This window comes from Choloepus didactylus, chromosome 24 (assembly GCF_015220235.1).
Source record: "Choloepus didactylus isolate mChoDid1 chromosome 24, mChoDid1.pri, whole genome shotgun sequence".
In the NCBI taxonomy this organism is placed as follows: domain Eukaryota; kingdom Metazoa; phylum Chordata; class Mammalia; order Pilosa; family Megalonychidae; genus Choloepus; species Choloepus didactylus.
In genome coordinates, this window is record NC_051330.1 from 4,901,015 (window position 1) to 4,913,358 (window position 12,344).

Below are 12,344 nucleotides of genomic sequence, written 5' to 3' on the forward strand. Positions count from 1 at the left end.
AGAAAATGAATAAACCGTATCCAAACAAAGGAACAAGAAAAGCAATCTAAAATAGCTACATTGCTTCCAAAACGTTCCTACCATACTCCAGGAAAACTGACAAACCATAATCAAAGGCAGAAGAAAAACAAAATAACCTAAAATAACTACATTGAAGCTAACTTTATAAATATGATAGCTTTTTATTTTTTTTACTTTATCAAAAAATATATAAAAAACAATTCAAACAAAACAAAGGAATAAGAAAAACAAATAACCTACAATAATTACATTGCTTCCAACATGTTCCTACCATACCCAAGAAAGTTTGCAAACCATAATCATTCCTGAGCATTTCCCAAACATTCAGAATACCCTCAATAACTTACCTGTGATTATATTATCATTCCCCCTTCACTAATTGTTGTCTGTCTCTAGGCCCCCTATATTCTACAATATAAAATATTTATTTTACATTTTTCACAGAGTTCACATTAGTGGTAGCATACGATATTTCTCTTTTTGTGCCTGGCTTATTTCATTCAGCATTATGTCTTCAAGGTTCATTCATGTTGTCATATGTTTCACGACCTTTTTCCTTCTTACTGCCGCGTAGTATTCCATTGTGTATATAAACCACATTGTGTTTATCCACTCATCTGTTGAAGGACATTTGGATTGTTTCCGTTTCTTCGCAATTGTTAATAATGCTGCTATGAATGTCAGTGTGCAAATATCTGTTCGTGTCACTGCTTTCAGATCTTCTGGGTATATACCAAGAAGTGAAATTGCTGGAGTGAAGGATAACTCAATATCTAGTTTTACAAGGAACTGCCAGACTGACTTCCAGAGTGGCCATACCATTATACAGTCCTACCAGCAATGAATAAGTGTCCCAGTTTCTCCACATCCTCTCCAGCATTTGTAGTCTCCTGTTTGTTTGATGACAGCCATTCTAATTGGTGTGAGATGATATCTCATTGTGGTCTTAATTTACATCCCTTAATAGCTAGTGAAGATGAACATTTTTTCATGTGATTTTTAGCCATTTGTATTTCCACTTCAGTGAAGTGTCTTTTCATATCTTTCATCCATTTTTATAATTGGGCTGTCTGTACTATTGTCATTGAGTTTGAGGATTTCTATTAGTCTTTTGTTTCCAAATATTTTTTCCCATTTCATTGGCTGCCTCTTCACTTTTTTGACAAATTCCTTTGAGGTACAGAGGCTTCTAATTTTGAGGAGTTCCCAATTATCTATTTTTTCTTTCATTGCTTCTGCTTTCAGTGTAAGGTCTAAGAAGTGATCTCCTAATACAAGGTCTTGAAGATGATTCCCTACATTATCTTCTAGGAGTTTTATGATGCTGTCTCTTATATTGAGGTCTTTAATCCACTTTGAGTTAATTTTTGTGTGGGGTATGAGGTAGGGGTCCTCTTTCATTCTTTTGGATATGGCTATCCAGCTTTCCCAGCCCCATTTGTTGAATAGACTGTTATGTCCCAGTTCAGTGTTTTTGGGGGCCTTTTCAAAGATCAGTTGACTATAGATCTGGGGGTCTATCTCTGGATTCTCCATTAAAACTCTTTAATTTTATTGCCATTCTCCATACATCTCTTTAAAGATATATTTTATATATGAACTTTATGTCTCTTTTATGCCAGTTATATTTTGGAAATATTTTCTTTCCCCCTCCCTCATCTCTCTCTCTCTCCCTTTCTGGTTTGTATTCTCCTTCAATGGTGTCTTTTATGAATAGGGAATTCTTAATTTTAATGCAGTCTAATTTAATAGTGTTTTCTTTATATTTAATGTTATTCATTTAAGAAATATTTCCCTATCCCAATATCATAATTCCCAAAATTATCATGAAGCTTTCTCATTTGAGAAATTTTCTCATTTCTCATTCCACTTGGAATTCATTGCTTTATATAGTGTGAGGTAGAGATATCAGGTACCGCCCCCCCAAAATGGATATCTTATTATCTTAGTGCCATTTGTCAAAAAAAAATACTGCTACCTCCCTCTGTTGGTCAATTTCATGTGTCAGCTTAGCTAGTTTATGTTATCCAGTTGTTTGATCAAATAAGCAGAGGCCTGATTGTTAGTGGTATGGGATTTCATAGATGGATTTGCATGTGCAATCAGTCAATTTCATCTATGGTTGTTTCCATCTATAATAAAAAAAGGACATTGCCTACACAATCATAAGTCACAACTGAAGATTTCAAAAGTTAGAAAGAATTTATGCCTCTACTTCAGCAGGCCAGCATCTTCTGGGGAAATCGATCTCACTTTCTTTGAGGTTTCCAGTTCTTGGCTTTTCCTGCAGAAATTGGACTTGACAATGCCAACAGTCTCATGTGAACATTCCTGTAAATATCTTTTAATACACATGTATAAAGATACTGTCAATTTGGATTCTCTGGAGAACCTAATACAATGCTCATGGATTTTGTTTCACCTTTGCCATAAGTTAAATATCTATGTATTTCTGCAACTTCTTGGCACTAATTTTTCCTATTGTTTCCTTTTCCTTTATTCAAATGACAAACTTTATTAATTACTGTAATTTTGAATATAGTTATGTAACTTGAGTGTAAATACTCCAAATTCATCATCATCTGCCTGATTATGCTCACGGTTTTTTCTTTCTTTTTCAGATTTCATTAAAATTAATTGGTAATTATTTTTTATTAAAATGGGTTATTTTTCATTTGTGCAAAATACAAGATAATTTCATAAAACAATTTGTACTGTTGAATCAATTAAACCAGTCTCATTCTAATTTTACTTTTAATTTTCTTTAATTTATCATGTATTCTATACAGTTTAAAATAATCTGGGTTACTTTCAATTAAATTATCCAATATCATAAATAAGTGAAGAAAACATAATTTTAAAAAATCACTATCAACAATTTTGTTCCCTAGTTGGATGCATATTTTTCCATGTAATCAGGGCTATTATAAAATACTAACAATTAGCAGCTATTCATTACACCTAGGTTAGAATGTCTCCTGTCTTTTGATACAGTTGGGAAAATGAGATATCATATTAATGGGTAAACACTTCATTACATATTATGTTTTTATTAGTTGATATGCTATCAGTTGATATAAAGTTAACATTCCATTTACAAATGGAGATAATGCATATTAACATATTTCTTTATTTTCCTTAGAATGTAAATTATTGGTATTAACAGTTTTTACTGCACTTAAACTGCATTCATAATGGAAGTCCCATAAACCACAAGTACTGATGAAGTCCTATATTCTCTAGACCATACTTTACCTAATCCTTGTTACCTTTGAGGCAGTGTTTTTTTTTTTTTCCCCTATTTCTTCAGATATTTTCACATCCATGGTCTCAAACTATAAACTAAGGGATTAAGAAGGGGTGTGAACACAATGTAGAGAAGTAAGAAAATCTTACTCAGATTGAGTGTTGTTTCTTTTTCTTATTGTTTGTTTTATTAGAGAAGTTGCAGGTTTACAGAAAAATGCAGAAAATACAGAATTCCCAAATACTACCCCTATTATTGACATCTTCCTTTAGTGTGGTGCCTTTGTTACAATTGATCAAAAGAATATTATTAAAACTCTACTATTAAATATCATCCATAATTTACCATAGGGTTCAATATTTGTATTGTATAGTTCTATTGTTGTGCTTTTCTTTTAAATTTTTATTCTGTAACATATATCCAACCTAACATTTGCCCTTTCAACCACATTCAAATAAATAATTCAGTGATGTTAAATAAGATCATTTGTGGACTTCTGAAGAGTGGCAAAAAAAGCCTGGTTGCCCGATGGGCACGTTCCTAGCAAAGTTGAACAAGGCAACTGTCTGCCTTCTCATTTCCACTCTCTTACTGTAAACAAGTGTCCTTTTCACAGTAAATTTAGTGGCATATTTTTCACATTTTTGTGCTTTTTTGGTGCTATTGCTGTTCAAAATGGACCCCAAGCACAGTGCTAACATGCTGTCTACCATTCCTAGGCGCAAGAAAGCTGTGATGGACTTTATGGAGATTATAGGCGTTAGGTGAGCTCATTCAGATAAGAGTTGTTTTCTTGGCCATGAGTTCAATGCTAATGTATCAGTGATATATCTTAAGTAAGGTGTCATTAAACAGAAAAACACATAAAACAAAGCTGTGTATCAACTGGTAATGAAAATGTTGTGACTAGCCCCTCACAGAAACCTAACCCTGCATTATTCAGGAACAATGATTTGGTATTTGTTAATTCAGTGTTTTGACAATTTTATAGACTGTAACTGGCATAAATAATGAGAATTGAATGTAGCTCCATTTCTCTTCACATGTTTTGGTCTATTTTTACAACATCACTGACAAGTAGACATTCAAAATTTCCTGACCCTCTTCAGCAACTGGAAGCCCACCATATTCTGTTGAATTTTTCATGTGGCTCTTATTGGTTGAAAATTTACCTTTTTGACTGAGGAATAATCTGCTACTCTGTGGCCCACAGACTTTGGCCCTCTTTTCCCATCTGGACTAAAATAGAAGAGTCTTATTCTCTCTTACACATAACAGGCCTTTAGATATTTGAAGATAATGAGTGTTGTTTCTGAGGCTGATGTCGTGTACACCACAACCAGGGAACAAAAAACGTATTTCCAACAATCAACTGCAATGAGCAGGTGGGAAAGCCTCTGTGCCTCCCTGTAGAAAAACTCCTTAAAATGGATTCTAGAGACGAGAGAATAACATAATAAGGTCCAAAGGAAGAGTGACAGCAAACGTCACCTTCTCCACCATTATAGTGTTGGTGTAGGAGGGAACCATGAGTGAAAAAAAATCACAAAATAAATGGTCAGTGATGTGAGGAACACAGAAGGTCAATGTGGCAAGCAAAATTAACACGGCTCCCATGAAACAAAAACCATCAATCCAAGATCCAACTGCAAACTTGACAAAGATCCAGTAAGCAGGACAATGAACAACATAAATTTGTAACACAAGCAGTAAAGCAGATGCAGTAAAGCAGATAGTGACATTGCCAGCCAAGTTCTCCCACAGAACCCAAGGATGGGGGACAATGACACCTGTATACCTGATATCCACATAGGATAAGTGGGACAGGAAAAAATACATTGGATTATGAAATTATGGGCTTGCATGAGTGGGAAGGATTTGCAGCAGGTTACCAAACATGTGACCACATACATGAGGAAGAATAAAAAGAAAAGGACAATACCACCTTCTCTGATGTCATCCAAACCCAGGGAGATCACCTAACTAGTAATGGAGACATATTCTTTTTTTCTCTCTTTCATCTGTAGACAACAGACAAAGTGTAAGTATTACTGCAATCAAGTAACTTAACATGACTTATTCCAGAAGCAACCTGTTGTCACATTGTAAGTGTTGCTAATACTGCCCAATAAGCCCAATGATGCAGAGCTATCCAAGACCTGAACTGAAATTCCAGATTGTAGTGGCACATCCTCACTTTTCAGTCTGCATATCCAAATTTCATAGAATACATGTCAGGTTGGGGAAGTGGCTGGAGGAGTAGTTATAATTTTAGTAATTTAACATTTAATCCTTCAGAATCCAAACAGTCCAGAAACCCTGCAAGGAATACTCCATTAGATTTCAAGGTCTAAGCGTCATCTATAGAATGATTCTTTGTTCTCTAGGCTTGAAGGAAATGAAGCCCCACACTTTCCAATGGCTTGCTCAGTGGCCCTGCTCTTTCCAAACACCAAGGTGAGGGCTCCAATATCTCCAAGCATTAGGGTGATGGCCACGCACCTGGCTCCACTCCATCAAGCAGCATCGAGGTGGTGGCTGAACTCTAGGGTTCACCTTTGTGAGGCATGGGGGTGGCAGCCAGACTTTAGGCCCCACCCTCCTAAACTATTGTGGTGGTTGCCAAGCACTCCCCAATCTCTGGGGCACAGTCTCAGTCTCCTCACAATGGTACAGTGACAGCCACGCTCTCCCCAATCCCCAAGAAGTGTGCACCTCCCTCACTGAAACCTGAGGCGGCAGGACTCTTCCTGAGCACAGGGCAGCCTTGCTCTCCACAGTTCCTGAGACAGACAAGAACTCTAGGGCAGCAACACCCTTCCTGAACAGTGGGGTGGAAGGCTCACCTTCTGCAAGCTCCAGGGCGGACTCACCCTTCCCACATTCATGGGTGTGTCTGCTTTCCAGGTCTAAGGCATCTTCACTCCAGACACCAGATTCCGTGGTTCTGTCTTTGAAGTCACTTCCTTTCAATCGATCCCTGTTCTGTCCCTTTCAGTCTGGGTGGGCAGAGGTTTTGTTCATAGAAATTTCATAAAACAAATAAACAAACAAAAAAGGTCTGTTTTGAATGCAGTACACAGTGCTCCCAACTATCGGAAAATAAGACTTTCCACAAATCCTTTCTGGATAACTGCATTTCCAATCTTGGCTCACAATGAAGTAGCTGATTGGATCCATGTTCAGTTAAACACTCAAATGGGGCACTATTCTCTGGGGGGCCATTTTCCAGAAGCGCAGAATTTTCCAACACATCAATTTTTGTATTCTTTGTAACCAGGAGTTCAGTTCTCAGCTCTTTCCTTTCCTTGACAAACTGAAAGGAGACCCAGGCTGCACTTTCCACTTTTGTTTTGGGAATTCCCTCAGCTAAATATCCAAGCTCATCACTTTCAAATTCTGCCTTCCATCTGACATCAGGAGTGAATTTTGGGAAATTATCTGCCACTCTAAAACAAGGTCAGAAATATTAAAGAATAATATCAGCAATTATATAAAGTGATAATCAGTAACCCTTCTGTTTTCTAACCATATCCATCTGTGTAAGGTCATATTTTCTTCACAATCTTCATTTAAATGAATGGAATGAATGAAGAAGTGTATATGAAAATTTAGCTGTCTCCTTTCAAAAGGATAAAACCCTTTCTGTTTTCTCAGTTATTTTATTTTGGTTTAGGGATATAATGTTTTTAAGATGCATTATTGCATTAAGTAAAAGAGATTTATTATTTGTATTAAATTAAATAATTCTTTATACTAATATTAGTTTTAATATCAAATATGGTAAGTTTCCAAAGATATAACATACAGAATTACAAGTTTTTTAGGGTTTTCAATAATTGTCTGGAGTGTAAATTGTTCCCGAAGCCAAAAAAAAAAAAAAGAGAGGCAATTTATGTAAATTCTACTAAATTATGTTTTGCAATAATTCAAGGAATCTTAGGTAATATACTTTTGTATGCACTTTGCCTACTATTATCTCTTTTTAGTGGTAAATTTCCTTGCAAATAATAATAAAATGGCTCTATTTGATATCTGTCTATCATTTTCCTTCCTACTCCACTCCAGATGTAAATCTATCTGACCTTCTATGCATTTTGATTCCCTCTGAATTAGTCTTTTCATTTCAAGAAATTTTTGTAGGCTCCATCAGGATGAGCAAATCTCCAGAATTTTGCTTTTTTGTCCAAAATATACACAGAGAGACCTATAAAAGTAGTTAAAGATCTGCTTGGACTCTGTGAAACCCTAGCTGAGTGTTCCTAACTGTGGTGAATGCACAATTTTCCTATAATAATTCAAGCATTATTCTGCTTTAATAGATTTGCCTTCTTTCCTCTACTGAACAAATTTCCCTGCCAACTGGCCTAACGATGTTGCTAACCTGTGGGCATTTGTGAAGACTTCTATTTTTGAGCCTTCATGTCTAAGTCTTTCCTAGAAGCTTCTCAACTTCTCCCACATTCTGATAATCTCTTGATTGGCATCTGTTGACAAGAAATTTAGAAAGTTGCAAATGGTCTACTTTCCTCCAACCTGACTTTGGACCTAGTAAGTTCATATATGAGGAGTGCCTTTTGTTATTTTCATATACTGTGTACAAGAATCTCTTCAAACAGTTTTGATAAGAGTCACACTGTGCAACAAACTTTTTTACTTGTGTATTTTTAAAATCCATTTAAAAATATCCCAAATTTCTTTAATTTAGTAGCTACTGGGCAGTTTTTAATGTTATATTTGTTGATAATTTTAAACAGTATATGATTATTTTTCATGCCATAATATTAGTTCAGACTCTTAGAAAAATATTTTTGTTGGGATTTGCATGAAATAATGGATATATTATAAGTAAATAAATTATATTTATAGTGTGACATAAAAGAGAGAAAATATTGAATCATCTGTGGCCTGTGAAACCTTTTTGAATACTTTTTTTTGTTAATTTAACAAAAGCATCTAAGTTCATTTTGTTGATAATAAACACTATTATGAGTTTAATTTCTGAAGTACAGCCAAGAAATCATTACCAGTCAAAGTGGGGAGAAAACCAACCTCTTTGGAAAATGAAATCATTCCCCAATGGCCCCTGAGAGGAATGAGCCATAAGTATATGCTTCATAAGGAATAACCATGTGCACAAAAAATCTAGAAGCAGAAGTGTTCAAATGTTTAAGGCTAAATGCAAATCTTCCTGAGAAGTGACAACATGAAATTTTCAGTGAAAAAAAGATGCAGGATCACAGATTTTGTAAAGTCTCTATAATTGTGCAAAAGAAATGTTCATGTTACAGAAGATCAATGTGATTCAACATTTTCAGGTATATTTGTATGCTTACATTCGTGTGTTTCTTTAAAATCGCTAATGAAAAAGTCACAAATAAGTTGTGATATGCATCAAGATGTTGAGCATACTTTATTTCTGCTCTATATTATAAATTCATATTCATAGAGAGTCTGAATGCTGTTGATTCTTATTTTATTATAGTGATTGGTTTTAAAAATGATACCTGATGAAATTTGTGATACATAGGCTGCACTCAAAATATGGAAAATATAATGTTACAGAAATTACCAAGGAATTTAAATAGCACAAGTTCTAAGAAAAATATTACTTGAATTAGTTTGCAAAAGATAGCTATTTAGAGGCAACAGTGGTTTACTAAAACATTTCATAGAAATCAATCCACAAAAGCAAAAATAGTCCTTAAAATATCAGTGGGTTTATAGAGATATCCAGTAAACTTTTTACTAGGAACAATTTCTTACATTTATTTGAAGGATATTAAGACTAAATATGTTCTACGTAGATTTTAGATATAAGCTTATGTTTCATGTATTTAAAAATTCATAAGGCATAGGTTTCTCACTGTTTACTTACATATTTTAAAATTGTAAAGTAAATAATTTCGAAATAACCCTGAGGTAAGAAGGAGCAGGTGAAACAAGCCCTAAACTCTCTTTTCCTATCTCTCTCTATTATAATGAAGGATATCCATTTACACATCATAATGCACTCTGAAGTAGAAGATGGATGATAATTTAAGCCTAGGGAAATGTGAAAGCTTGTACAGCCTAAAGAGAAAGATGCAATTTGTAGATATAGAAGAAAGCAGTTATATTTCTAAGGATCAATAATAATGCATTGTTTTGGGAAAGGAAATTTTAAAAATTCATCTTGAATATCTGACATGCCCAATAACCTTCTCTAGGTTAATAGTATCAACTTAGACACTGAATATTGCCTTTATTATATAAAAAATATTACCTACTTAATGGACTTTTCTTGATAAAAATGAGGTTTATGGAAGAAACATACATAATTGAGAGGTTATTATAGAAAAACAAGTTTGATTAAATGTTTTTGCAAAATACCACAAATTCATATGAGCATAAACAGTGAAATAAAACACAAATTATTACTATCATTATTATTCACATATAATGTCAGCCAAATTGTATACTAATTTTGCAATTACAACTAAATTATATACAAATACATATCAATTTAAATTCTAGCATTTTACATTCATTACCACTCTATTCTAAGTTTTGCACATAAAAATATTAAATATTTCTGTAATTATACACCTGAAGGAATTTTTAGAGTTGAGAGGACAATTAAGACTGAAACAAGATTCATTAATGATTTGGAATGCTTCAGGGTAAGCACAAGTAAAATAATTGTGGTTAAAATAATTATTGTGAATAAGCAGTTTTCATAAATTCTAGAAAAGCATATAGGTGAGATATTTAGACAGGAATTAGTCCTTCATCAAATATTGGAATTCACACTTGATTGCAGGAATAGTTCTTTGAGAAGGAGTAAATCAGACAGGAAGTTTTTAGAAACATTGTGCAGGTGAGAACGTAAACTAGAGAGACAGAGAGGGAAATCTGGTACACACTGAATCTAGAAGAATGGAATGGACTATTATCAGAATCCTAAATAAGTTTTTATGGACTGTGGATCAAGAAGGAAAGACAGGGCTCACATGGATGCCTTATGAGAACAACTGAAATGAAAGAGGGCTGAGACCTAATCTATCTGGTCTCCTTTCAATTAATCACGTTCACAAGAACCCCAGAATCATTAAGTTTGTTATAGGAACGTTTTCTAAGACAGCCAATCAAAGAATGGGAAATATGAGCAATCATCGTAGTCATATGGTCTGTACAGTGTAACAAAACGAGCTAAAGACTGTGAAAAAATATGAACTGATGTGGAGTACCTCTTATAGCATATCTGGGATGATCATTCATTAAGGAAAAAAAAATTAAATATGATCGGATGTAGCCAGGCAGTGTGAAAAAATATTTTACTAAAATAGAGTAAATTGACTCAATAACTGAAATGTTTTGGGTCTTGATTTTAGTTTAAAACATTTAATGATCACTTAGATTCTCTGACCCTGATTGTTGAAATTAACATATTGGAACAAGTAGGAAAGAAAATGAAAATGGAAATAGATGCATTCATTGATTTCATTCTGAATTCCTATGGAAAAGCCATATATTGATATCAATGGTGACATTTTATTTCTGACAAATGTGGATTGTCTCCATTAAGTTTATAGCATATTTTATCATATGACCCTTTGACTACAGGGAGACTGAAACACATTAGAAGACATGGAAAATCTCACTATCTACACTGAATTCCTCCTCATGGATATCTCCACCTCCCGGGAGCTCCAAGTTTTTCAAGATCTAATGTTTTTAGTGTTTTATCTAGGAGCCCTGACTGGGAATCTTTTAACTCTCACTGCCATTGCACAATCAACCCGCATCTACACGCTCCAATGTATTTCTTTACTGGCAATTTATCTGTCATAGATCTTTGCTGCATTTCAGTTGCTCTTCCCAAAATGATTGTGAATTCTCTGACAGGGAATAAATCTATTTCTCTCCTAGCATGTGCCTGTCAGATTTTCTTGTTTATCTTCCTTATATCCACAGAACTGGCCTTCCTTGTGGTGATGGCCTATGACCGCTATGTTGCCATTTGCCACCCTCTGCACTATGGGCTCACCGTCACCCCGCGTGTGTGCATGCAGGCAGCTGGTGGCTCGTGGGAAAGTGGGTTCATCCATTCTGCCATCCACACGGGGAATGTGTTCAGGCTTCCCTTCACAGAGTCCAATGTCATCCATCAGTACTTCTGTGACTTGCCTCAAATTTTGAGGATCTCATCTTTGGATGTTCGGTTTTCTGAGTTTATGGCCTTAACTGTAAGCATCTGTATTATTTTCGGGTGTTTTGCCTTTTTGTTTAAGTCCTATACAGATATATTTTCAATGGTTCTTAAAATGCATTCTGTGGGAGCCCGTAACAAAGCCCTGTCCACCTGTACCCCACAGTTGGCAATTCTCGTTTTGTTTGTAATTTCTTTGTTGACGGCTGCCTTTGGTTCCACTGCAAATGAAGCGTCTCTCAGTAATCTTCTCATGGCCATGTTCTACTCCATGCTGCCCCAGTTCATAAACCCCATCATCTACAGCCTGCGGAGCAGAGAGATTAACACAGCTCTTCGCAGAATGTTCCACAGATATTTTCAGTTCTCAAGCAGGTTTTTTAGTTAAAAAAACCTGAAAAATTATTGAATGAAATTAAATTTATACTTAATATATGCTCTTAAAATTGGATCTATCCCTGGTAATTACTATGTATTCTTTTCTACATATCCTTTATAATTTTAGTTTTGCAAATGTGATAGTGCATTTTTGTTACGTAAATGGTGTATAGTATTTTACATGATAATTTTTCAAATTCATAATTATGTGTAATTGATATATTCTTCAGGAAAATATTTTCCATATTATTAAAATGTTTTGAATAATGTTCTCGATGTTTTGAGGATTAAAAACAAATAGCAATATCATACAGAGAAGATTATAGGTGGGTAACTTAACAGGTGCCTATACATATGAAACAACTTCAGCTAATGTATACTGCCACCTTGGAAGAGAATATCAAATGTTTTGAATCAGAGATTTCATTTCAAATCACATTTTTGCTATCAGTTTATTGTGTCATTTATACAATAGCCTGCATCTTGTAATAAAATGTTTAGAATTGA

The 12,344-nt window shown here is 34.6% G+C and overlaps 1 protein-coding gene across 1 annotated transcript; it reads left to right on the forward strand.

Annotated features, from left to right (window-relative positions):
- Nucleotides 1-11,244: 11,244 nt before the first annotated feature.
- Nucleotides 11,245-11,847, forward strand: LOC119519813 (olfactory receptor 14I1-like). The gene has a single exon (XM_037817536.1). It carries the CDS (start codon nucleotides 11,245-11,247, stop codon nucleotides 11,845-11,847), a length of 603 nt encoding a protein of 200 aa, XP_037673464.1.
- Nucleotides 11,848-12,344: the final 497 nt, after the last annotated feature.

What these genes read in the sequence shown, in the direction of transcription:
- LOC119519813 (XM_037817536.1), top strand. Translation starts at nt 11,245, where the DNA reads ATGGCCTATGACCGCTATGTTGCCATTTGCCACCCTCTGCACTATGGG.